The sequence below is a fragment of the Pungitius pungitius genome, chromosome 15, assembly GCF_949316345.1.
Source record: "Pungitius pungitius chromosome 15, fPunPun2.1, whole genome shotgun sequence".
Classification (NCBI taxonomy): Eukaryota; Metazoa; Chordata; class Actinopteri; order Perciformes; family Gasterosteidae; genus Pungitius; species Pungitius pungitius.
Window position 1 is genome coordinate 1957784 of NC_084914.1, and position 26679 is coordinate 1984462.

The 26679-nt window shown below is 43.7% G+C and overlaps 5 protein-coding genes across 5 annotated transcripts; 1 reads left to right on the forward strand and 4 right to left on the reverse strand.

Annotated features, from left to right (window-relative positions):
• Positions 1 to 932: 932 nt before the first annotated feature.
• Positions 933 to 5575, reverse strand: LOC119203020 (immunoglobulin lambda-1 light chain-like). The gene is made up of 5 exons (XM_062557740.1): positions 5504 to 5575; positions 5123 to 5426; positions 4031 to 4083; positions 1613 to 1921; positions 933 to 1516 (listed from the first exon to the last, which is right to left on the reverse strand). The coding sequence occupies exons 1-5, from the start codon at positions 5553 to 5555 to the stop codon at positions 1320 to 1322; spliced, it is 915 nt and encodes a 304-aa protein (XP_062413724.1). The 5' UTR covers positions 5556 to 5575; the 3' UTR covers positions 933 to 1319.
• Positions 5576 to 7217: 1642 nt separating this feature from the next.
• On the reverse strand, positions 7218 to 14687 carry adhfe1 (alcohol dehydrogenase iron containing 1). The gene is made up of 14 exons (XM_062557896.1): positions 14107 to 14687; positions 12761 to 12798; positions 12629 to 12678; positions 12383 to 12436; positions 12157 to 12311; positions 10893 to 11089; positions 10509 to 10586; positions 10331 to 10436; positions 9942 to 10094; positions 8715 to 8813; positions 8120 to 8198; positions 7900 to 7996; positions 7511 to 7668; positions 7218 to 7398 (listed from the first exon to the last, which is right to left on the reverse strand). The coding sequence occupies exons 1-14, from the start codon at positions 14157 to 14159 to the stop codon at positions 7315 to 7317; spliced, it is 1401 nt and encodes a 466-aa protein (XP_062413880.1). The 5' UTR covers positions 14160 to 14687; the 3' UTR covers positions 7218 to 7314.
• Positions 14688 to 16360: 1673 nt separating this feature from the next.
• On the forward strand, positions 16361 to 16642 carry LOC119209135 (corticoliberin-like; the record flags this gene model as incomplete). Its single annotated transcript, XM_037458187.2, has 1 exon — positions 16361 to 16642. A coding segment is annotated over one exon (282 nt), but the record flags the coding sequence as incomplete, so codon positions are not given.
• Positions 16643 to 16891: 249 nt separating this feature from the next.
• On the reverse strand, positions 16892 to 22111 carry LOC119209131 (E3 ubiquitin-protein ligase TRIM63-like). Its single transcript, XM_062557554.1, is given in 10 exon segments — positions 16892 to 17688; positions 17850 to 17970; positions 17972 to 18101; positions 18176 to 18300; positions 18376 to 18398; positions 19162 to 19395; positions 19467 to 19562; positions 19644 to 19818; positions 20460 to 20632; positions 21860 to 22111. Coding segments are annotated over 10 exon segments (1272 nt in total). The 5' UTR covers positions 21980 to 22111; the 3' UTR covers positions 16892 to 17613.
• Positions 22112 to 22913: 802 nt separating this feature from the next.
• Positions 22914 to 24731, reverse strand: LOC119209134 (dnaJ homolog subfamily C member 5-like). Its single transcript, XM_037458185.2, has 4 exons — positions 24569 to 24731; positions 24279 to 24492; positions 23564 to 23738; positions 22914 to 23306 (listed from the first exon to the last, which is right to left on the reverse strand). Exons 1-4 carry the CDS (start codon positions 24703 to 24705, stop codon positions 23209 to 23211), a joined length of 624 nt encoding a protein of 207 aa, XP_037314082.2. The 5' UTR covers positions 24706 to 24731; the 3' UTR covers positions 22914 to 23208.
• Positions 24732 to 26679: the final 1948 nt, after the last annotated feature.

A 26679-nucleotide genomic window follows, 5' to 3' on the forward strand; every position in this document is an offset into this window, starting at 1 on the left:
AAAGAACGGCTCTCTAGCGCCCCCTACAAGTGCTTACTGTTTCACTGATTGACTTGACATTTTGCACACAGGTGCTCTTGGATAGGTTTTACAAAAAAGTCAATCACGGAATGCAAATGAACCTACTAAATTTTTAGCCATTTAGAATTTTGTGAAAAACACGTTTTTGCGATCTCCTCCTGAAAATGTCGTCAAAATTGGACTCAGGGTCTCCAAGTCCGATTTTGACGACATTTTCAGTGAATGATCATTGGCTCAATGCCATCTACAGTTATTAATAGATTGTTGAGATCTCATTATTTCTCATGTTTTTATGGACCAATGAGGTATGTAAGGGGTGTGGCTTAAAAGACCTTTAACTTTAACGTAACATTGCAGCAAAGCCAGTAGCTCAGTGGTAAGGTTCTGCTTAAGAGGCCGTGAACTTGGGACGATTCCTGGTTTCACTTAATTCTTTCTCTTTCTGACCGCTGCCCCCCCGACATGCAAGGAGAGGCGAAGGCCTGTTCAACGCTGCTAGAAGCTTTAATTAATTATTGTTTTATATTCTTTTAAATATGTTAAAGATGTTCTTCTGAATACACACCTTCTGGTGCTGCATTTAAACAAGCTGTGTCGTTTACTCCCTGTTGTTACAGTGAGTAAAATCCTGTCTGATCCAGTCTTCTGATGTCTAACTGAAGATCAGGCAGCGATGGTCTACCACAGAAGATGCTTGTAACTGTCACCGTGTTGCTCCTGTGAGAAAGGCTCTGCAGAAAGCCACACAGCATCTGCTGCAGGAGAGGAAGTGGTGATGGGCTGTGAGCAGCTTGTAATGAGAGCTAATAACCAGGAGATGTGGTTTGTTTCTGTGTTTCCACTGCAGAAAGAAGTGAGACGTGGCTGAAGGAAACAGTACAGTAACATCACGTCTGTGTGTTTTTATTCATTTCATAACGTGTTCAATGCATGAAGAAACAAACTGAAGCAGAAAACACAACGACCACAAATAGACTTCATCAATATTACGTATAAAACCATCACTTCAGGATCCCAACAATCAGATAATCAACATTCATTAGACGGAAAATCAGAATATTTAACAGACAGCTGATGATTCCGCATCATGTTCCATCATTATACAAGATGTTTAAGTAGAAATACTGTAATTAACAGTAGAAATAATGACAGTAAATGTCAGTAGAATACACAGGTGTATGTATTCATACCTTTAGGATGGTGGTGTTTAACATCTGAACATCAGCATCACCTGGAAGCAGATGTTAATGACTGCTGATCAAAGGGACTAACGGATGGAGGTGAAGAGGAGAGAAGTCCTACATGTGAGCAGTGTTCCTGAGGACCATCACCAGAGAGACTCCACAGCAGAACACCAGGCTCTTCACTACCAGCCCCACGTAGAGCCGGCACAGCAGCTTCACCTGGTACGGAGACGGGCCTGGAGCTGATGGAGGAGATGATGGAGGAGATGATGGAAGAGCTGATGGAGGAGCTGATGAAGGAACTCTGACCTCTGAAAGAGAAAAGCAGGGACTGGTTTGTCAGTGAGAAGCATCCTCTGCTCTCTTCACAGCAGCGTCTCCACATGAAGATCATGACCCCTCGTCACCTTGCTCGGTCTGGGCCTCCACCCTTCCCCCCTCGTGATGGACGCAGCAGCGGTATCGATAGCGGCTGTTCTCCTGCTGATGGACCAGCAAGATGGCGGCGGTGCGTCCGGACTCTGTGAGCTCCAGCTGCTCTGCCTCAGCAGGGAGCATCTCCACCAGAGGACCGTTCTCCTTCTGTCTTTTCCAGGAGAACCGGACCAGAGGAGGAAACATGGAGGAGGCCAGACACAGCAGGGAGCTCCTCCCCTCCAGGTTGGCGCTGGATGCTGCTGGGTACACGCTCACCACGGGCTTCACCACCTCCTCACCTGAAGAGAGACGACAGCAACAAGCCGCCAAATACACAATGTGACGTAACATACAATAATACATGATAGTGTAAAATAACATACAATAATACATGATAGTGTAAAATAACATATAATAATACATGATAGTGTAAAATAACATACAATACATTATAGTGTAAAATAACATACAATAATACATGATAGTGTAAAATAACATACAACAATACATGATAGTGTAAAATAACATACAACAATACATGATAGTGTAAAATAACATACAACAATACATTATAGTGTAAAATAACATACAATAATACATGATAGTGTAAAATAACATACAATAATACATGATAGTGTAAAATAACATACAATAATACATGATAGTGTAAAATAACATACAATAATACATGATAGTGTAAAATAACATACAACAATACATTATAGTGTAAAATAACATACAACAATACATTATAGTGTAAAATAACATACAATAATACATGATAGTGTAAAATAACATACAACAATACATTATAGTGTAAAATAACATACAATAATACATGATAGTGTAAAATAACATACAACAATACATGATAGTGTAAAATAACATACAACAATACATTATAGTGTAAAATAACATACAATAATACATGATAGTGTAAAATAACATAGAATAATACATTATAGTGTAAAATAACATACAATAATACATTATAGTGTAAAATAACATACAACAATACATTATAGTGTAAAATAACATACAATAATACATGATAGTGTAAAATAACATACAACAATACATTATAGTGTAAAATAACATACAACAATACATTATAGTGTAAAATAACATACAATAATACATGATAGTGTAAAATAACATACAACAATACATTATAGTGTAAAATAACATACAATAATACATGATAGTGTAAAATAACATACAATAATACATTATAGTGTAAAATAACATATAATACATATGATATAACAATATGTGACATAACATACAATAATACAATTTAATACAATAGAACATAGTATAATGTAAAATAATAAGTAAGGTAATATAATATTATACAATTAAAAATGATTTTTAAACTAATATTATATTATGCTGTTTGTTTAAAGTAACATTACATTATATAAAATAGAAAATAATGACTAAATAGATCATCATCACAGCACAGAATGTTCACCTGAATTCTATAATGACAAATATTACATTACAACAAATTACAATAAAAACAGGGCTGTAAGCTGATTTCTATGATTAAACAGATCATATACAAATAAAATCATAAAAAGTTGAACTTTTGTACCCAGTGTATATCAAATTTGACAAATATCTTCCTCAATGAAATGAAATAAAATGAATTTTGTTACACTCGCAAAGAAATTGATTTATAAATATTTGTTTTTCTTACAATTTTAACCAAATGAGTAAAAAAACACATTCTCTCTAACTGCTGTACAAAGATAAAATGAAACCTAATTTATTATCAGAAGGAAACACGTATGATCTGATGATGTAATTTACGTTAACAGCCTACAAACATAATAATGAACTGTTTGTCTTTTTAAAAAATACAATTTTCATTTCTGTTCTCATTACAATAAAAAAACTAAATATTTAGCCACCCTACAATTTACTCTTATTACGAATAATAATATTAATAATAAATCTCTAGCTGACAGAACAATACATCATTTTAAATGTAAACGGCAAGATTAAAGATCACTAAATCTATCATACAGTGTATTATATTATCATTAGTACAAAGAGTATATTTATTCTAAAGTAATACATTTTCTGATTCAAAACAAAGATAATTTTATTTAATAATTCATTAATCAATTTAATATACTTTCTGATAAAGGATGAAGCTCAACAACTGAAAGGATCTGATAATGTTCATTTTAAATACATTTCAATGTTTACATTTTTCGTACTAAATCAGTTTAATGTTCTGCAAAAATAAAGAATAACTCGAGTAGTTTATTGATTTTTAACATTTTGATGCACAGCAGCTGCATGGGATCAATAATTATCTACAAATGATGAACACATGAATATGTGAAGCCTGAACTCATTAAAATCACATGAAACTTGAATGAAATGTTTATTCTTACCTGTTACGTACAGTTTGGTCCCAGAGCCAAAGATGAAGTAACCATAGTAATAGTTGTAATCAAACCACAGTGAAACAGAGCGAGACAAAAACCTTCTGAGTCACTTTTCATCTCCAGGAGGAGCTTCTCATTTCTTCATATTAACGCTTTCTTCTTTTCCTTCATTCTAAAACACAGCGCCTCTGAGGACACGTTCATGGTCCTCAGAGGATGAACTTTGGTGAGTTTGTAGCTGTTTGAGACAAATAACGTAAACAGATCAACAAGGACACATTTCTGTTTAACAGAGGATAATAATTTAATATATTAAAGCTTGAATAAACATCTTTGGTGGATTTATGGCCATTTGAAATATTGGAGTGATTCTGATTTCTCAGTTTTATAAATTAAATGTAACTTTTAATAATTAAACGTTGTTCTAAAAACCTTCATAAGACATTTCTCTGTTGGTTCACAGGTAAACAGGTTAAAATACTGTGATTCATCCTCTGGGGACCACGAACATCTTCTGCAGATGAAGATCAGACCAAAAGCTCTTTTGATCTGGATCAAAGTTTTGGTTTGATGGGGAGACAAAACCTTCATTAACCTGATGTGAAGGTTCTGGTTCTACAGACTGTACAGACTGTAAAGCCTCTGAGGATCATTTGTAATCTGCTATTTGGGGCTTTACAAAATAAAAGGAACAAATCAAAGTGAAATACCTTCAATTTACTGGAGGGAAATCTTCTGCTTCAACATCTGATGTTAGAAATATGTCTGCAGAGCTTTTATTGTGAAGGGAAGACAGGAAATGTTGTCATTGGATGAACATGGTGAGGAGAGATTAGACTATTACACCTTAAATATTATTTTAACTTTCATCAAAAGCTTCTTCATGTTTTATTATAGACTTTTGTTAGATTTCTTTAACTTGTTTTATTCATGTCTCTGTTCCACTAGTTTGTTCTTCCTGAATGAATGAATGAATCATGATGTGTGTTTGAGGAGCATCACCCTGAGATGTGGTTTTAGATCTTTCTCAAACGCTTCCTGTTCTTCTGATGGTTTTTGTTCAGGCTGCAGGAAGCTTTTCTCACTGTGAGGATCCAACAGGAGCAGTAGTAGGAGGCTGAATGACTGGGTTTAACTTTCTGTATCTCCAAATCCCAGCCGTCTTTATTCACAGCTGTGAAATCATCTTTCTGAGGATGATTGTACCCCTTATATGTGTCTCCATTTCTCTTATTAATACGAAGAATCCGTGTGAATGTTTCTGTGTCTCTCTTCTGGTACCAGAATACATAATAACTGTTACACTGTTCAGTGCCTCGACAGCTGAAGGAAACTTTCCCACCAACTCTCCTGGTCAATGTCAGGTCCTCCTGAGTCAGCTGTGCTGCCATGGCAACCAGCGCTGCGGACAGACAGACAGGTGATGCAGGTGAGTCGGAGGCGGAGCTTGTCGGCTCCTGATTGGCTGCAAACACTCACCTGAACACAGGGCGCACAGAGCAGCAGCTGGGAGGGAAAGCATGGCGTGCATCGGTGTTTCCTCTGGTGAACCCGAGCAGAAGTGGAGCTCTGAAGCAGCAGGAGGACCAACGAGGACCAGCTGAGGGGAGAGAGGCGGGTCCTCACACCTCCCATCAGCCCTGCAGGAGACACCTCCATCCGCTCAGGTTCTTTCACTCTGTGACTCCGTTAAGGTCCTTCAATCATCATTTAACCATCGAGTCCCGGCAGGAACACACAGCTCGGTGTGTCTGTAGAAACTCTTTTACAAATGAATGTGTTTAACCGTTTGATTTGTGAGACGTGAGCGACAGGATTGTAAGTGGATCCGGTTTGTTGGGTCGGGTTCTGGGAAGCGACGTACACGACTGAATCATATTATTTATGTGACCACCTTTTATCCCACTGGGTCCCTCAAAATATTTATATAATACAGATAATTGGCAAAAAGAGTTTCTCTCTTTTCAAACACTTGATTTTTTGCATGTGCATCAGAAGTGAGAAAAATGTTGATATTCTTGGAGATAAAAGAACGGCTCTCTAGCGCCCCCTACAAGTGCTTACTGTTTCACTGATTGACTTGACATTTTGCCCACAGGTGCTCTTGGATAGGTTTTACAAAAAAATCAATCATTGAATGCAAATGCACCTGCCGAATTTTTAGCCATTTAGAATTTTGTGAAAAACACGTTTTCCTCCTGAAAATGTCGTCAAAATTGGACTTAGTGTCTCCAAGTCCAATTTTGACGACATTTTCAGTGAATGATCATTGGCTCAATGCCATCTACAGTTATTAATAGATTGTTGAGATCTCATTATTTCTCATGTTTGTATGGACCAATGAAGTCTGTAAGGGGTGTGGTTTAAAAGACCTTTAACTTTAACGTAACATTGCAGCAAAGCCAGTAGCTTAGTGGTAAGGTTCTACTTAAGAGGCCATGAACTTGGGACGATTCCTGGTTTCACTTAATTTTGACCGCTGCCCCCCCCGACATGCAAGGAGAGGCGAAGGCCCGTTCAACGCTGCTAGAAGCTTTAATTAATTATGGTTTTATATTGTTTAAATATTTTACAGATATTCTTCTGAATACACAACTTCTGGTGCTGTATTTAAACAAGCTGTGTCGTTTACTCCCTGTTGTTACAGTGAGTAAAGTCCTGTCTGATCCAGTCTTCTGATGTCTAACTGAAGATCATGCAGCGATGGTCTACCACAGAAGATGCTTGTAACTGTCACCGTGTTGCTCCTGTGAGAAAGGCTCTGCAGAAAGCCACACAGCATCTGCTGCAGGAGAGGAAGTGGTGATGGGCTGTGAGCAGCTTGTTATGAGAGCTAATAACCACAGAGAACGTCTGCCTCGCTCACCAGCTCCTCTTCCTCTCGCCTCTGGTTACTTGGTTTAATCCAACGTCTTTGGGGAACCAAGTCAAAGCTCAATTCATCCAGGATCACCTGAATATCCCGACTTAATCCCGTATCCTGGTTCCTGTAATACTCCCCTGGTTGATTGAACCAACTCTAAACAGCTGTTCTTCAGATCAGGATTTAATCCAATCCAGGAGGATTAATCCTGTGGGATCAGATGAGGTTCATGTAACAACTGTCCCTGGATCAGATTAGACTGGATTAACACAAAAGGCTCTTCTAAGAACACACACACACACACACGCACACGCAAATAAACCAGACGACTCTGAGGAATGGTTTTTATTCACGTTGACGTGTGAATTAATTCCTCATCGACCTTGAAGTGACCCCTCGTGGACGCAGATGAGCTGCAGACCGGAGATCAGTAGAGCTTCATGGAGGCCTCAAACAGCTGGCTGAGGTCGTCCTCACTGTGAGCTCTGGGGCACAGTTTGGTCACTCGCTCCTGGAACAACAGGCAAACGACAATCACACCTCTGGAAGCTTGTTGACATGAAGTGTCCTTATTAAAGTCTATGATGTATCTGGTCCATTAAAGGGTCGGTGAGGAGGCCCACCTGAGGGATGGTTCCCTTCACCAGTGCCGGGACGTCCTCTCTGCTGTATCCCACAGCTCCCAGTCCGTTCTCCACCTGCAGGTCATACATGAAGTGACGTAGCGTGTCGGCCAGGATGGCGCCCGCATCCTCCTGCTTCACTTGCCGGATGTCTGCGCCTGAAAGATCACAGGTAATCACAGGTAAATAGCATCAATAGAGGGCTATGGAAACAGCTTTGAACCGATACAACAACCCTGAACATTACCCGTGTGTAAAGGAGCAGGTGTGAGGGTGAACAGGTGTGAGGATGAACAGGTGTGAGGGTGAACAGGTGTGAGGATCTACAGGTGTGAGGGTGAACAGGTGTGAGGATCTACAGGTGTGAGGGTGAACAGGTGTGAACCGACCCAGAATCTCTGCAGCCTCCAGGTGGCGCTCTGGACACATTGGAGCCGTGAAGTTGAAGACAGCCGGAGCCGTGAGGACCACAGAGAGACCATGAGGCTGAGGACACACACATAAACACACACACACACACAAACACACACACGCACACACACACACACACACACAGTCAAAATAATGTCTCTCATGATGTAATGTTTGGGCTGTAGTTCCGTCACTCACCACCAGAGGGTGCTCCACGCTGTAACCCTTCGCTAAGTGAGTCTTTACGTTGCCAGCGATTGGATACGACATCCCGTGACTGCAGGGGTCAAAGGTCACGAGTCACGCAAAGGGAAACCATCTAAGGGTGTTTCATATACACATACATGCCGTCTGATGGACCCAAACACAATGCCGCTATTGGTTTTAGGTCAGGTGATCGTGAGGGCCAATCGATGGGATCACTTCCTTCAGCCTGCATACTTTTGCCACATGAGGCCATTGTCGTGCAAGAGGAGGAACGAAGGACCTTCTGCATCAGCGTAAGGTCTGACCAGCAGTTCAAGGATTTCATCCTGAAACCTGCTAGTGGTGGGTGGACTTGCTGATTCTGGTGTTATAGAAGATGCTGATGGAAGTCACTCAGGAAGTGCTCAACCTCCAGAATCTCCGGCATGTTATGGAGATTGTGCACCTTGTGCCAGTTTTGCAAAACCCATCAAAACCCCTCTGCTACTCACCTGAGGACATCAGCAGCAGAGAGGTTGACCTCATGCTACACCCTGATAGAAGATACACACACACACACACACACACACACGTGGAGGTTTCTCACCACAGGTGAACTCCTGCGTTCCCAAAGCCGATGCCAGCAAACACGCTGGCCAGGTGCATGCTGGAACGGGCCTCCAGGTCCTCGGGGTCTCGCACCGATCTGTAAACACACAAAACACACCATTCACATTCGACTCAAGTAGAAGGACAGATTCCAGGGTTTAAAAATATCAACTCAAGCTCAAGTATTAAAGTACTTAAAGTAAAAAGGTAAAAGTATTATAAAGTATAAGCTCTAAATGTCGGTCAGTTACAATATGATCAAAAGGTGCCTTCAGATCACGTGACCTGCCGTTCAGATGATGGAAACATGGCGACGCTAAAACAACAGAGGGACATGTATGGACCTGCATGATGTGTGACTTAAACAAAGAAAACCGGCTAAATGACACGAGTCAGAAGACGTACACACACACTGCTCCCATTGGTTAGACATGTGTCAGCGTCTCCCCTATAGGGTTACTACCCGTGGGGCTCAATATCAACACATTGAACGAATACTGAATCCCTTAGTGTTCATTTCTAAAGACATACATCACTGTATTTAAACAAACGTGTACCGCAAACCCATGGTCATTTAACGTTCTATGGACGTGGATGGTTTGTTTTATATATATATATATATATTTAGGGCTGTGAAAGTTAACACGTTAATCTACGATTAATTATTATTGTGGCCAAGATTATTGCGCTAAAATATTTTGACAGTTTTGTTTCCTTCTGGTGTGCGTTGACCCCTGACCTGTGACCCCTGAAGGCGCTGCGTACTGCAGTCCGTTAGTGCAAAGAGCTTTTTGCATTGGAAGGAACACAAGAACTGCAACATGTTGCTAGCTGCTAGGCTAAGCTAACTGCTAGGCTACTTCCATCCCCCCTGCAGAGGACACCACTGTGTCCCTAAAAGACCGTGGTTTAAATATGAGTTGAGCGCAAAGTGCGCGAGGACAACAGAAGAGATGTAGTTCAACACGTTCCACCTCTAAAATCTAAAATACACGCTTTCTAAAGTGATTCAATCTTATAAACTAACTTTTTGTTGAAATTATTCTAATTAATTAATATCTAAATATTCTAAATGATAAAAGTACTTTCTATTGACAAATATCTTAAATACTTCCATGTGATATTTTTATTAACTTTTTGACCCAATTAATAATTAGTTGCTTGTTTGCATTATTAGTTATTTTACCCGAGGGATTGCGTAATACCAGCGTGTATTTAAACTCACCGCTTCATGTACTGGGCGACCAGGTGGAGCGCGTGGCGGGACCAGACGTCGCTGATGGGGTTGCTGCCCTGGTAGGCGGGGCGGTTCATGGGGTTGGGGGGGCAGGGGCTCCTCTGGTTGTAGGGGAGGGCAGTGTACGACTCCAGGGCGTGACTGAGGCAAACAACCCACAGGAAACACGCTGTACAAACCTTCTGGACCTGTCCATCATCTTATCACCATGGTGACAAGGTTCCTTACTGTCACAGCATTAGCCATGTTGTCTCCTACACTGTGCTACTTAGTTGTAAAATAAGATGAATGCATACAACGAGATACGGTCTACTGCGTCCGATCCATGAAACACTCTGCACACGTTAGCTCTGATTGGTTAGCATCATGTGACCGACCAGAGCACGTCGAAGCCGCTGTTGGCGGCGACCCTCTCGGGCATGCTGAGCGTGTGCAGCGGGTCCACGATGCCCAGCGTGGGTCGGAGGGCTCTGCTGGCGATACCTGGGCACAGACAACCAATCACAGCTCAGGAGGCGCCTGTGATGTCACGGATCTCTTCTTCTTTGCTCATACCGGTTTTGGCTTTCAGAGGCTCGTAGTCGAAGATGGCGACGCCGGTGGTCTCGCTGCCAGTGCCGGCCGTCGTGGGAACTGAAGAGCGAGAGAGAATTAAATCAACCTTATAAAGAAAGTGTTCATGGCCAAACGGCAGAAGTCAATCAATTTGAAAAAACAAATGTATCCATCTATTGTTACTAATAAGTTAAGAAAAGGGTAGTAATTCTAATAATATATAGTATTATCTAATGTTATAATATTTAATTCAACTGAATATTAATATTAAATAGTATTCAAAGGATCTTGTATATTTGGCTGCATGCACAGATGTAACGTGTTTAATGATTAAGTAAATAGTGATTAATAAACAACTATTTGAATCTTGAACCTTCTTGTTACCTGCGATGAGCGGCTTCAGGGCGCCGGTGACCGGCTTCCCTTTTCCGATCGGCGCGTTGACGAAATCCAGGAAGTCGGCGTCCGGGTGACACACGAACAGATTGGCTGCTTTGCAGGTGTCAATCACGGAGCCCCCGCCCACCGCTACGAACACGTCAAACGAGTCACACTTTGCAAACTCGATGGCGTCTTTGAAGCTGCGACAATGAACAACGATGATCCTTTAAATGCATCAAATGAACAAACTAATAATATGTTTGTTTCTCCTTCCTGTTTCTACTGGAGCCCTGAAGTGGGGGTGAGATAGGGTGAGATGGGGTGAGATGAGGTGAGATGAGGTGAGTGGGGGTGAGATGGGGTGAAATGGGGTGAGTGTGGGGGTGAGATGGGGTGAGTGGGGGTGAGATGGGGTGAGATGAGGTGAGATGAGGTGAGTGGGGGTGAGATGGGGTGAAATGGGGTGAGTGTGGGGGTGAGATGGGGTGAGTGGGGGTGAAATGAGGTGAGATGTGGTGAGTGGGGGTGAGATGGGGTGAGTGGGGGTGAGGTGAGTGGGGGTGAGATGGGGTGAGTGGGGGTGAAATGGGGGGAAATAGGGTGAGTGTGGGGGTGAAATGGGGTGAGATGGGGTGAGTGGGGGTGAGTGGGGGTGAGATGAGGTGAGTGGGGGTGAGATGGGGTGAATGGGGGTGAAATGGGGTGAAATAGGGTGAGTGTGGGGGTGAGATGGGGTGAGTGGGGGTGAGATGGGGTGAGTGGGGGTGAGATGAGGTGAGTGGGGGGTGAGATGGGGTGAGTGGGGGTGAAATAGGGTGAGTGGGGGTGAGATGGGGTGAGTGGGGTAAGATGAGGTGAGATGGGGTGAGTGGGGGTGAGTGCGGGTGAGTGGGGGTGAGATGAGGTGAGTGCGGGTGAGATGGGGTGAGTGGGGGTGAAATGGGGTGAGTGTGGGGGTGAGATGGGGTGAGTGGGGGTGAGATGGGGTGAGTGGGGGTGAGATGAGGTGAGTGGGGGTGAGATGGGGTGAGTGGGGGTGAAATAGGGTGAGTGGGGGTGAGATGGGGTGAGTGGGGTAAGATGAGGTGAGATGGGGTGAGTGGGGGTGAGATGGGGCGAGTGGAGGTGAGATGAGGTGAGTGCGGGTGAGATGGGGTGAGTGGGGGTGAAATGGGGTGAGTGTGGGGGTGAGATGGGGTGAGTAGGGGTGAAATAGGGGGAAATAGGGTGAGTGTGGGGGTGAGATGGGGTGAGTGGGGAGCATCACCTGGTGTCGGTGGGCTCCACCCGGACGCTGTCGTAGACTTTGAACTTGACTCCGTGTGAGGATAGAGACTCCAGGACGTCCTGCACAGGCGGGAGGCGGGACAAGTTCTTGTCCGTCATCAGACAGACGTTCCGAGCCCCAAGGTTCTGCAGGTCCTGCAGGAGGACAACGTCAAGTTAACTTGGCAGAAGGTTCACGGCGCCTCATGATGAGGATGTGTGGTTACCATGCCAATCTCTCTGCTGACTCCTTCTCCGTATCTGATGTTGGAACTCGCCATCTGACACAAACAAGCACAGTGGGATTATTGATCATTGATCAGGACATGAGACATTAAACATGTCTGTCCCCTCGTATCACAAAGTAAAAAATCAACACAACAGATTCTATTTCCTATCAATCCGTCAGTCATGTGACCTCCAGGTGTCATGTCTTCTTAAAGCATTGTTGTACACAGTCCGGCGTGAACCACCTCGAAGGCGTAGTCGGTCTTCCGGACGATGCAGGTTGCGGCGCCGACACCTGCGGGACAAACATGTGACCTGATCGCATCATCACACAGGGCCACACAACATACGACACATGTGACATGATCAATTAGTACCTGGGTGAAAGGAGTTGGAGTGGGCGGGACATCGGCACCTGTCCACAGAGCAGAGGACCAATCAGAGGGCAGCTCAAAACAACAGCTCAATGGACGAACACCTGGTCCACTACAGGAAAGGTACTTTAATGCGTCCTTGTCTCCTTCAGCAAAGGGAACACTAGTCCTTCATTTCCCACAAACCCTTGGGGTAGCAGCACGTCTCCTCTTAATCATAACAAACCTCGAGAGTTTTCTAGGCCAAGGACAAGTGGTTAGGAAAGGACACTAGGAGGTTAGCATTGGTGAGTAATCAAGGTCAGAGAAGCTTTCTTCTGTGAAACCGGGTCTCCACGTTGATCTGGATCAAAGATCTTCCTCCAGTTCACGGAACTCCACCGGAAGGGTTTTACAATCGCGCTGCCTCAGGTTACTGCGGTCAACTCAGCCGACACTTGAACTTTAGTACACGTTTATGCTGACATTTACGGTATTGACCAAGTAACCGGAATAAAAGCTATTTAATCAAATATTCTGGACAATGACTGAAGTATGTGAGTTAGGGACCAGTCTGACTACTCTTGTACAATAAAATTTGTTTGCAATATTTTTACTGTACATTTTTAGAGATTTCTCCAAAGTAAAAGCCCTATAATTGCAAATTCAAAAGCACCATTTCTCAAAGTTTGGACTGCAATAAAAACAGATTTAGCCTGGAATTATTGCTAAATCTTTAAAAGTTTTTATTGCAGTCCAAACTTTGAGAAATAGTGCTTTGGAACTAGCAAAAATATGACTTTTACTTTGGAGAAATCTCTAAAAATGTACAGTAAAAATATTGCATTTAGGAATCAGGAATCAGGAAACGTTTATTCCCATAATATGTTGTACATACATGGAAATTGTCTTGGCGGAAGGTGCATGAAGACAGTACAATAAAGACGACATAGTGCACATAAGATAAAAATAAAATAAAAGTATAATAAAATATCAAATATAAGCTATGGGTTAGTACGCTAAAAACTAAAGCTATGGGTTAGTAAGTTAGAGGAGATAAGATAAAATTAGGAATAAAAATACTGTACAAGAGTAGTCAGACTCGTCCTTAACTCACATACTTCAGTTATTGTCCAGAATATTTGATTAAATAGCTTTTATTCCGGTTACTTGGTCAATACCGTAAATGTCAGCATAAACGTGCACTAAAATTCAAGTGTTGGCTGAGTTGACCGCAGTCTCAGGTTGTTGACGTCACCGCAGTTTGTTGACGTGTGGTTTCTCCGACGTCCAGGTGTCCCCAGGTAACCTTTGCTACGTTCAGGTACCTGCAGGAATATGGAGCTTTAGTGAAAGTGTGTGAAACTTACGCCGCTCGCTCGATCTGCCGGAGCAGCTGGACAACTCGCTCCCGTCCGACCATCTCTGCACCGGAAGCTCACTGACCGCAGGACCGCTGTTTCCGCCTGCGCCCTTCAGAGTAAAGCTCGCCGTGAGGCTCGTTGACGATGACGTCAGAGCCTTTCAGTGACGTCTTCACGTATCAATGCCTGTAGAAGCCCCTCTGATACTTGACAGATGGAGACTCGTGTGCCTCCAGGAATCACCTGATGGACTGATATGTGATATTATTGATCTCTCTCTTGCCTCTGAGGTCTGCTCTGCAGGTCTACACAACCACCATCAGAACCTGATCCTGTGGATCGGACTGATGGAGGAACTGGTGTTGAAATGGATCTTCTCTATGGTTGAAATGCACGTGTTGTAAGTGGCTGAATGATGTCATGTGTGCATTGAGGTCAGCGTCCAGAGACTCTTCATCTCACATAGAATGAATTCCTCTCCGTCCCGATGGGTGTAAAAACGAAACAAAGGAGGTTTTCTGGCCACAAGCACTTTGACTTTGATGCGAGACGAAGCCACGGTTGTTGTTGTCCAAGCACCAAAAGGTCAGAGGTCACCACAGCGAGACATATCGACCTTTAACCAGTCCTCCGACTGTCCACATGCTTCAGGGTTCAGAGTTCATTCGTTTTGTTTGTGCTACAGAGGAGACAACCTAGATGTTCCCTTTCTGAAACACACAAATAGATGCAATGAGCAACAGACGTGTTCTAAAGATCTTTCATGTGTTACTTTGGTTTTGTTGAAATAGTAATAATTCAAATTTGAATTGCAATAATAAAATCAAATAATTCATTTTAAAGTAGTGTGTTGTGCACATTCGTATTTCTGTTAAAAACAACCTGTTTGGAAGTTCTGTGGATCGCCGACATCATGTGACCAAGGGGGAGTCTCCCTAGCAACAGGGAGCATTACATCAGTTATGAACTTTTAGTGAAAGTCTGAATGAATTTTCGCATACAAACATTGTTTCATTAGAATAATATATATTTTTGATGCATTGAATGTATTAAAGCAAACGAATGTAAGAATGAATCAGAAATCATTTCCTGCACATGTGAAAAGATTCCGTCTCTTCCTCCTCTGTGAGGCAACCTGACGTTATGATTAACTGATAATACTTTGATTTCCTATATTTCAATATAATTAGTACAGAAATGTTTGGTGTCGCTGAATGTGAAGAGTTTTTAAAATGTGGTTTGAGGTTGAACAATGCTAGTTAGCAAGTAAATTAACAACTCAACTAAGTATAACCAACTAAACAAACCAAATAAACTGGGTTAAAGTTATTTAACCAAATCTAACTCCATTAAACTCCTTTATTGGTGTCTGAGTACTGAAGACGTCTTCAAAAAGACACCTTTTGAATTCGAGTGTCAAAGTGTTTCTGTTACTGCAGGAGATGAAGGTCAAAGAGTCCGTCCACAGCGGAGCTCACAAAGGTCACATCATCATCATCATCATCATCATCGTTGTCGTCTTCATCGTCATCATCATCATCACAGAGAGGCGTAAGCCCCCTCCAGACCCCCAACACCCACTGATATATAAAGTAGAAAAGGACTTCAGGGCTGAGCTGGAAGAAGACTCACAGAGACACACAGAGACAGAGACACAGAGACACAGAGACACAGAGAGACACACAGAGACACACAGAGACACAGAGACAGAGACACAGAGACACACGGAGACACAGAGACACAGAGACACACGGAGACACACGGAGACACAGAGACTCACAGACAGAGACTCACAGAGACACACAGACACACAGAGACACACAGAGACACAGAGACACAGAGACACAGAGACTCACAGACAGAGACAGAGACACAGAGAGACACACGGAGACAGTGTTGCAGGACAATCAGGTAAGAGAGCAATGTTTAATATTTAGATGTTGTTATGTATCCTTAAGGATTGTGTATTGTTCTAAAACAAACATATATCGATATATCGATATATATGTGTATATACAGTATATGTAGATATATATAGATATATGTGTATATACAGTATATATAGATATGGATATATATATAGATACAGTATAGATATATAGATCAGGTGTGTTGACTGTGATCCCTCAGATCGGCTCAGTGGGCGCTGATGAAGATGAAGATGCTGCTGTGGTTCGTGGTGGCGCTCGGCGCCTCCCCCCCCCGCCCCACTGACTGTCGACCAGTCGACTGCCCCGCCGGACCGCGCCGTCTCCTCCCCCGACCACTGCTGCTCCACCTGGGGGAGGAGTTGTCCCTCCGGGTGGGGGGGGGATCCTCCTCCGATGGCTCTCCAGGTCTCCGCTCCTCCTCTTCGGCAGTGAGCGGGGCTCCGGAGGTGGAGGAGGCGCCCGGGGTGATGGGCCGGAGGTCCGAAGAGCCTCCCATCTCTCTGGACCTGACCTTCCACCTGCTGAGAGGAGTTCTGGAGATGGCCCGGGCCGAGCAGATGGCCCAGCAGGCCGACACCAACCGCAAGATGATGGACACCTTCGGAAAGTAGTCCACTGTTCTGAAGGTTCTGATGGTTCTGAAGGTTCTGATGGTGGACCGCTTTGCTTTCATCCGCTCACGCAGTTTAATTTCATCATAATCGAAATTGAAGTATGCATATTTCTATGTGTAGATATATATATATATAGATGTATATCTATCCATCTATAATATACATATGTGTAATTAACTAAGGAGGATCTGATCCTGTTTCAACATTTGATATTTACAATAAAACGTTGTCTGCTGCTTCAAACTGACGTCACTGAGTATTTATTTCCACAAACTCATTTCATCATTTGTCCCTGACAAAGTTCAAGAATAGATTTCCTTCAGTGCTAAACGCTTTTTTTTTAAAGAAATGAAACGTCTCACTTGGTCAAACATGCGTGAGAACATTCATGGAGGAAGATGGAAACATTGTTCACCGTTAGCATGGAGCTAGCTATTGATTCCAACGGTTTAACATAATAAAGACTTCTTATTCATTCAACTCAGTATATTAATATGTATAAAACTATGAATATATATATCAAATATTCATATGATATAACTGTCGTGTAGTAAAGATCAGACCTGACAGAGCGCAGCGTAGAAATTATAATGTCACTCATCCACTTCATCAGTTATTGGCTAACTGCTTCTAAGCCCCGCCTCTTTGGGACCCGCGGAGACGACCTGCAGGGAAAGCAGATATTTTGTGCTGATATTGTAACTGAAAAATATTACTGGGTATATAATCCACGTTTGAAAAACACAAATACTGAATATTTGTAAAAATGTCTTTTTAATAAAAAGGAATTATTTTTGTTTTTGGCAGAGGCTGGTCTTCTGTAGACCAGGTCTTCTGCCAGGCTGGTCTTATGTAGACCAGGTCTTCTCTCAGGCTGGTCTTCTGTAGACCAGCCACCACTGATACAAAATAATAGAGGATAATAGAGGAAGCAGACAAGAAGACTGGAGGCCCATCAGGTCCTGGTTTTACTTCTGGTTGAGCCAACTGAACGAGAAGACGTGCTTCGTACCGTCTCCGTCCTCCTCATGCTGCTGATCAGACTGAGACAGAAGAGGAAGAGGAGGAGGGTGAGAAGGACAAAAGGGAGGAAGATAAAGTAGTAGAACAATACAAATAATTGTAATTTTAAATTTAATGTAATTCTATAAAAATACAAATATGTCTGAATTCAAGTTCCTGAATGCAACACGTGACGTCATACGTGAGGGGCGGTGCTTGTGGAGGGGGTGGGCGCCGGGGGCGTGGCTTGGATAGTTAACGAGGCTGGTGGTTTTGTCATTGGCGTCATGGTGGGCGGAGTCTCGGAGCTCCCGGCCACGCCCCCTCTGAGGGGGCGTGGCCGGGAGCTGAAGTGCTGTGGGCTGCACAGGAGACAGAGGAGGCTGCTGATTGGCTGATTGGCTCCTCCCTCTGGCCTCCACTGCTTTGTCTTCCTCCACATCTTGTTGCTCATCTGAGGATGATTGACAGCGTTACAGGGAGACAGCAGCTCTGTGGCTGCCGGTCAGGTGACGAGCCGTTTCTTACGTGTGCTGAAGTCGATCTTCATCAGCGATCTTCTCTGGAGCTCAAAGTCGGCGGTGAAGTGCTCCATGTTCTCGTAGCCGTGTTGGACTTTATCGATGTGGGACGTGTTGGTGCCCTCCACGATCCTGCAGGTCATCATCCTCAGTGTTACTCTCACCATCAACATGACAGCTGTTAATGTTGTTTACACCTTGACTCACTTCTGCAGCAGAGGTTTGGTGGTCTGTGGGAAGAGAAACGATTTTATTATTCTCACATTGCAAGTCACTGCAAAAAACGGGATGCCAGTGAACGCACGGAGACAAAGACAAGGACGCCACATGTGTTCAGAGGGTCGTGATAAACAACAATAACATCAAGGATTAAATATGGAATGTTGTCAAAGAAAATGACAAAAAAAGATGAAACAAACAAGTAAATCTTAAATCATTCTTAGAAGTCGTCATGGTAACCTGCCACATATTTCATTTAGACAGAAAAGATTCAAATCTTCTACGAGTTGATGGGACCAAAGTCATTGATCACCTGCACCACTGGAAGTGTGTCTTTATTATTTCCTCGGGAACCATCAGAGGTATCGTCCATAGATGAATGGGTTATTGATTAATGTTTAATGTTGTTTAATGCTCTGATGGCGGAGGGTAACTTGTCTCTGCAAAACAATGTTTAAAATGAGATGTACAATAAATATCTTACCTGCTACTGTGAAGGGAATATTGTTAAAAAGCAGCTTTTTTACAGTGTTCCAAAGATTATTGCACTTTTGTTCATATATTGGTGCTTTTACAATAAAAGTTCACAATACACTACTTTTAAATTCATTGCACTATATGTATCCAGTATTATGATTATTGATCATTAGCATGACTTTGAAGGTGCAGCTCCTCATATTACATCATGTCAATCATTTATTAGTTCATAGTTATTATTGTTATTCTGAATATAAATCTGTCACTTCCTGTCGACCGAGGTGCGTTCAGGCTCACCTGCAGGAACACGGCCATCTCAGACTCGTCCATGGCTTGGATGGCGGTCTCAAGCAGCTTGGCGGTGCTCTCTAGGTGTTCGCCGTACCTCCGCCTCAGACCTCTCAGGTAGTCCAGCTTCTCCTCCTGCTCAGAGCTGATCCTCAGCGTCATCTCACCTTTCTTCTCCTCCAGCAGAGCGAACAGGTGGTCGAACGTCTCGCACACCTTTGACTTCTGCCGTCGACCGTTCTCCTGATAACACAGGTGAGTCAGCCAAATATAGGTGATTCCAGGTGGGTCCAGGTGAGTCCAGGTGAACTCACGTTGACAGTTGTGCAGGTTTCCTCCAGCTGAATGATGACAAGTTGAGTCCTCTCATTGTTACCAACGAGCATGGAGATACAGTCAGTGAGCTCAGCCTGCACACACAAAAACACAGAGAGAAGAATGAGACCAGATCATGACAGAACCTAAAAGAATCAGGTGTGAGACACCCTCACCTTCTGCTTGTGGAAGACGTTGTCCAGAGGAGCGACCTCGCAGTCTTTGTGGGCTCCGAACACTTTGCACAGAGAACAGGTGGGAACGCTGCAGGTCACACAGTAGATGTTGATCTTCTCCTCTTCATGTGCCTCACACATCGGCTGCTCCTGCTTCTCCTCGGGGACGGGTCTGCTGCTCAGAGAGACAGACAGGGAGTGAGAGGACAGAAAGACGGGCGGGAGGACAGACGACAGAGGTGGACAGTTTCATTGGAACTGAAATAAATGAACTTAGCAAAGTTAAATTCAAGATGGAGTGTCATGTGTGTGTGTGTAGAGGTGTGTGTGTGTGTTACCTGGTGCTCCCAGGTGTGTGTTACCTGGTGTGTGTGTGTGTGTTACCTGGTGTGTCTGTTACCTGGTGATCCCAGGTGTGTGTTACCTGGTGTGTGTGTTACCTGGTGATCTCAAGTGTGTGTTACCTGGTGTGTGTGTTACTTGGTGATCCCAGGTGTGTGTTACCTGGTGTGTCTGTTACCTGGTGATCCCAGGTGTGTGTTACCTGGTGTGTGTGTTACCTGGTGATCCCAGGTGTGTGTTACCTGGTGTGTGTGTTACCTGGTGATCTCAAGTGTGTGTTACCTGGTGTGTGTGTTACCTGGTGATCCCAGGTGTGTGTTACCTGGTGTGTGTGTTACCTGGTGATCTCAAGTGTGTGTTACCTGGTGTGTGTGTTACCTGGTGATCCCAGGTGTGTGTTACCTGGTGTGTGTGTTACCTGGTGATCCCAGGTGTGTGTTACCTGGTGGGTGTGTTACCTGGTGTGTGTGTTACCTGGTGCTCCCCTGCTTGTACATGTCGATGATGTTCTCCACCAGCAGGTTCCTCTGTAGTCCGTAGACCCCGTGGCGATCCAGCACCACCTCATGTCGGCAGGACGGGCAGCGGAACCGGCCGCCGGACGTCACGGTGGAGCCGCTCCTCGTGGACAGGTAAGGATTAGATGCCTGCAGAGAAGCGGCGTCACACAAGTAGATGAACAGATATGACGTTTGGATACTTTGCTCTCTGATAAACTAAGTTGGCATTAGCACTTTGCTGAGCTAACGAAGCCATCATTGAACATCGGGCTTCAGACAACAACGGGAATCCCTGAGGGACCCTGAAGGCATCACTTATTTATATACGTGACGGATTTTATCTTATTTATTATGAAGTGCTTGATTGTATTTGTAAAACTCCTGTGTGTTCTGTTAAGCTCTTTGTTACTTTGTTTTGAAAGGTGCTATATAGATAAAGGTTATTATTATTAATAATTTTATTATCACGCTCTCTGACAGACGAGTCCACATCTACTCATTCAGGCATCAGAAAATATTTGGTCATGTCGCACCCAATCAATACGGAGGGAAGAAAGATATGTTGGGATAAAAGTCATCAGAAGTGCAGACGAAGAAACACACAAATGAACGCTTCTGGACCAATGAGAGCATTGGGGGCGGGCCTTAGGCTGCTGTTCAGGCTCGCATGGGCCGACTCAACGGGACAAATGGGGACATGGTCTTACAAGAGCAGTCTGTTGAATTCTCTTCCTGACGGAGTTGATGAAACCAAATCGATGAGCAAAGTATTAATAATCAAAATATTAATAACCGTAGGATACGGGTAGACCAGATAAAAGGTCAGTGCCCTTGCTGCTATGTGCGTTTGTCCCTCAAGACACATTTCAAGACGCTTGTCTCGGCCCCCGTACCTTTACTATTAATACTATAATTATGGTTAATTGTCTTTATAACATGATCAAATCAATGAATGATTGATCTATGAACATTTAATCAATTAGAGAAATTATTCTTTGTGTCCTTGAACACACCAACAAGGAGGTTGAGTGTGTGTGTCTCTGTGTGTGTATTTCTGTTTTTGTGTGTGTGTGTTTGTGTCTCTGTGTGTCTCTTTGTGTATTTCAGTTTTGTGTGTCTCTCTCTGTGTCTCTGTGTGTGTATTTCTGTTTTTGTGTGTCTGTGTGTGTGTGTGTGTCTCTGTGTGTGTATTTCTCGGTTTTTGTGTGTGTTTGTGTCTCTCTGTGGGTCTCTCTGTGTGTGTATTTCCGTTTTTGTGTGTCTCTGTGTGTGTGTGTCTCTGTTTTTGTGTGTCTCTGTGTGTGTATTTCCGTTTTTGTGTGTCTCTGTGTGTGTGTGTCTCTGTTTTTGTGTGTCTCTGTGTGTGCGTCTCACCTGAAACACGTCGTTGGCACACTTGCGGCACAGGTTGTGTTGACATGGCAGAATGACCACCGGCTTGCTGAAGATCTCCAGACAGATGGGACAGATGAGCTGCTTCTCCAGACTCTCCATGAGGAAGAGGAACTGTTTTCAAGTCAGACAGAAATCCAGGAGAAGAAGCAGCGCGTTGAGGCCGGCTGCACTCGGAGACCTCGGTCTGTTTTTAGACGCACAGACGTCAGGTGTCGCCATGCCAACATGCCATATATGTCAAAGGTCACGAGCAGGCGGGACAGAGCAGCGGGTGTTATTAAAGGGACAGTCAGTGGTACGAAGCAGATCCTCCTACTAGTAACAGTCTGAAGAAGACAAAGATGCTTTATTCACGTTCACTCCTTCCGCTGAGGGGGGGGGACAAAAGGCTACGGTAGGTTACCGGGGGAGGGACAAGGCGAGGGTCACCAGGGGAGGGGTTAGAACACTAAGGAGAGTAGGTGCAGCAGAGCGCCAGGTGGGGGCTGACGAGGCGGTGTGACCAACAGGTGAGTGGAAGACTGAGGGAATAAGAAGAGTTCCTTTTGTGAAATGGGGACAGATTTGAAAAGTGTCCTCAGATCCAGGATCAGATCTAGGTGGATTGTGTCCTGATCTAAATGAAGGTCCAAAAGAGTTCATCCAGTCTACCTGTAGGTTTAGTGGACTTGGAGAAGTCTTGTGGGGGGTCATGGGTGGGCATACGGTGAAACTGGATCTTCCAGAATATCTAGTTCTTCGAGACAGAGAAAGGAGACACGAATCCTTCAGGAGAGGAAGATCAAGATCTCATCAGGATCTTCTTTAGACGTAGTAATAGGAGACCCAGTAGACCCAGTAGACCCAGACTAGGTTAGAGGGTTGTGTATCTGCTCTGAGAAGAATCAGGATAACCTGAGGATCGCCCCCCCGAATGAGAGGAAGAAGGTGGCGGAAGTACTAAAGTACAAGTACCTCAAAATATACTTTAGTACTTTGCAATACTGATTAAATCGATAAACAAATCGAGACTTTATTGATCATTCCAATACATACATTTCACAATAACAGCATGATGTTTATACAGGTTGTATTTTATTTTCAGCTGAAAAGAAACTTTACAATATTTACATCAAACAGATTCCTCAAGATTATACTTAAATCTGTAATAAATTAATAAAGCACCGCCCCTAAAATACCAAAAATCCAATCACAGCGGGATTTGCACCAAAACGTCAATCAGGTTTAAATACGTAATAAAACCAGATAAAAAATTGATCAGGTGATCATGCAACTTATCGGTCAGAAATCCCTTTCTGACCTGTTTCATGTGGTCAGAAACTCCTTTTTCATGTGAAGGTGTCTCCATATTTTTTGTGTCCATCACTGATCAGCTGGGTTTTCTCACTGGGGTTCAACGGCTGCTGAACAATCGGAGCGTCGACATCTAAAGACACACAAAAAATGTTATGATCATGGAGGGTAACCTGTTTTTCTGTAACAATTATTATTTATAAAATATTGCTGCCTTGGCGGTGAGTAATAGCTTTTGTTTTATTTAAATTATGTTCATTTATATTTATTGCATTATAAATTTAGTTTTAGTTACAACAGTGGCCAATACACTACTTTTAACTTTTTGGATTTGTATTTGTATAGAAGAAGAAAATTCTTAGTTAAAATACGACGATCTCGTTGCCTCACCATCGTCGGCGCTGTTGCGGATCTCCTCCTCCAGGTCGTCTGGGGAGACATATTCTGGCCCCGCCCCCTCACCTGTGGGCGTCGGCTTCAGCTTCCCAAAGCAGCAGTTACAGCAGCAGCAGAGACAGCAGCAGCAGTAACAGCCAGTGAGGACCCCACAAACCAGAAAGAGACCCTGAGAAGACACCAGGAACCATCAGGATCAACTACACCACCTTGGACCAGGGAAAGACCCAGAGGAGAGACCAGGTGGCTTCAGAATCCACTACAACACTGAGACCAGCTACAGATCCCCAGGAGTCACCAGGAACCATCTTGCACCACTATACCACCTAAGACCACAAACAGACCCAGAGGAGACACCTAAACCATCAGGATCCACTACAGCACCTGAGACAGGAACTGAGTCTGAGGAGACACTTGAATCATCAGGATTCACTACATTACCTTGGACCAGGTACAGAACACCAGGAGACACCAGGAACCATATAGAACCACTACACCACCTGAGACCAGAAACAGGCCTAGAAGATACACCATGAACCATCTGGATCCACAACACCACCAGACTGTAAAGCCCTCTGGGGCAAATTTGTAATTTGCGATTTTGGGCTATACAAAATAAAATGAATTGAATGAATTGAATTGAATTGATTAAAGCCTCCAATAATATCCCTGGTCACCTGTTTACAGAGACAGTGTAAGCCCCGCCCACCTTGGCCCACCAGGTGGACAGCATGAAGTAGGTGTTGACGTTGTCCTCTCCAAACTGCTGGGCCACGTAGAGGCCCAGGGACCCATACGAGTCATAGATGTTCCTCTTGGTGAGGTCGGACAGGACGGCGTGGGCGCTGTTCAGCTCCTTGAACTTCTCTGCCGCCTCTGGGTTGTCCGGGTTCTTGTCCGGGTGGAACCGCAACGCCAGCTTCCTATTGCCACACAACACTCTTGTGTTAACACACAGCAAGGCTGATGACCTGGGGCAGATGGGCATGCAAGGCTTACCTGTAGGACTTCTTGATGTCGTCATGGCTGCAGCCTTTCTGCAGACTCAGGACCTGATACAGAGATTCTCCAGAGGTGGACAACGTTCTCTGTCTCCCGTCGGACATCCTGAGAGCATCGCCTGTGACAACCAACATACTGGTCACTATAGAACAGGGATTTCCAAAAGGTCGACTGCTGGCAGTGCTGGCAGATTCAAAAGCAACCCTGGCTGACTCCAGCCAGTGCAAGTCATCCGAGTAAGTCAATGACCAAGAATGTGTGGAATGCTCGCGACGGTTCCCTCGCTTCATCGAGGCTACGTTTTTTATATTGATTTGTTTTGCGCTGACGGTATACAGTGCTGATGTTTGGTTACCGCTACCACTCCTTGTCCCAACTACTACTACCCCCCCCCCCCCCCCCCTACCCCCGTCGGCCAGTCTTCGGGGGGTAGGGGGTAGATTGTGAATTGGTCGATTGAAAATGTAGCTTTGCCGAGCCAAAAAAGTGTGGGCACCCCTGCTATAAAATAAAGGAACTAAATAAACCATTATGTTATTAAATATGTATGGGCTGGGCATTTCTTTCTTTCTTTTATCTCTGCTGCGCACATTAACCGGGGAAATGGATGAAGGTTCTGGACCTTTAAATGGACATTTTCATTTGAAATCTAAAGGCAATAAAAGCAAAAATGAAGTAAGGTAACGATGTCCTAACCTTCCTAGTCTTTAGCTAACCAGCCAGTAAAACTATTGATACAAATTATACTGTAATGTATTCAGGTGAAAGTAAGCGTTAGCTCCTTACCTTTATTTTAAATTATGTTAAGTTACAATTGACTTAACCCTATTGCCCTAACCCATCATTAATATATATATATATACAGTATATATATATATATATATATATAAAGTATGTATACATATATGTATGTATGTATAAATGTTTGTTTTGACGCAATTTCTCATTGAATTAAATGAGACATTGTGTCCAAACTTCTGACTGGTAGGTTAATCAAACGCAAGTCCTCATTCTTGTCAAACCAACTCAGCCCATTTTAAAGTTACAAAGATAAAATATCTCCACCTGATGAAAGGTTAAAAGGTTGAGGTTAGACGGGATACACCCGATTATGTCATGCAGGTGGAAGACACGTTCTTCTGCCCTGGGAAGGAAGTTACAGACGGCTCAAGGGCACAGAGACAGAGATGGTACCTGCCTGTTGGAGTGTTCTGACGAAGCTTTTACCAGATATCCGTCTTCCTGGCGTCCACCTGTCCACCTGTGCAAGTGTTTGCCCTCCGTCTGTTGGCGAGAGGATCTCTGACAGCCTCCATCAAACATTCAGCAGACGTCCGGCTCAGGTGACGAGTCGCTACACCTTCTTTTGTTTCACTGAGCCGTTCCGATGGACTCATTGTGAGGGGAGGGCAGGTCTCCATGACAACCAAGGTGAGTCAGGGATTGAGGGAGGCGAGGGGTCAGGCAGGCAGACGGACAGATACTTTACTTTGTACATGTACTGAAGCAGGAGTAACAGCGTCCCTTTATATTATTATATTTTAAATAATATCAATGAATAGGTATAAGGATCACAACAGGAAGTGACTCAACAGGGAAACATGAATTCTAAGGCTTATCAATAAATTATTGATCAGAATCTCTGGCCATCAGTCAGGAAGTTGAAGCTGGGCCAAAAAAAAATTCTGCAACACGACAACGGCCCAAAGCACAGCAGCAAAACAACCAAGGAAAGGTTTAAAAGCAAAAGGATTCAGAGTCTGGCTTGGCCTAGTCAAAGTCTGGACCTCAATCTAAGACACCTGAAGTGAACAGCTTCTTGCGCAGGTGAACAAAGCAGAAAAAGAGCAGATTTACAGACAGACAGAGAGAGACAAAGGGAGACAGACAGACATAGAGACAGGTATCTTAGCAGCTACAATAATAGCAGAGCTTTAAACTCATTGTGCTCTTTGTTCACTTTTCAGACTCTTTGGTGTAAAGGTTTGGGAAACAAATGGCAAGGTTGTGGTTCATAAGAAGTTTGAAAGATGTTCCAATGCATGATGTGAGGAGCTGTTATTGTCAAACCACGCAATGGCAAACAAACAGTACATAGTAAATATGAA

Bases quoted from the DNA above. Each gene is read 5' to 3' on its own strand.
- LOC119203020 (XM_062557740.1), bottom strand. From the start codon at position 5,555: ATGCACGCCATGCTTTCCCTCCCAGCTGCTGCTCTGTGCGCCCTGTGT. The intron at 1,922-4,030 runs GTAAGAATAAAC...GTCTCTCTTCAG, and splicing joins GACCAAACTGTACGTAACAG to GTGAGGAGGTGGTGAAGCCC. The intron at 1,517-1,612 runs GTGACGAGGGGT...TTTCTCTTTCAG, and splicing joins GGAGGCCCAGACCGAGCAAG to AGGTCAGAGTTCCTTCATCA.
- adhfe1 (XM_062557896.1), bottom strand. From the start codon at position 14,159: ATGGTCGGACGGGAGCGAGTTGTCCAGCTGCTCCGGCAGATCGAGCGA. The intron at 10,095-10,330 runs GTCGGTCACATG...TGTTTGCCTCAG, and splicing joins AGCGGCTTCGACGTGCTCTG to TCACGCCCTGGAGTCGTACA. The intron at 7,669-7,899 runs GTCGGTTCACAC...GTGATCTTTCAG, and splicing joins GGAGGCTGCAGAGATTCTGG to GCGCAGACATCCGGCAAGTG.
- LOC119209134 (XM_037458185.2), bottom strand. From the start codon at position 24,705: ATGTTGGTTGTCACAGGCGATGCTCTCAGGATGTCCGACGGGAGACAG. The intron at 23,739-24,278 runs GTGGGCGGGGCT...GTGTCTTCTCAG, and splicing joins TGTCCACCTGGTGGGCCAAG to GGTCTCTTTCTGGTTTGTGG. The intron at 23,307-23,563 runs GTGAGGCAACGA...GTGTGTCTTTAG, and splicing joins CCGCAACAGCGCCGACGATG to ATGTCGACGCTCCGATTGTT.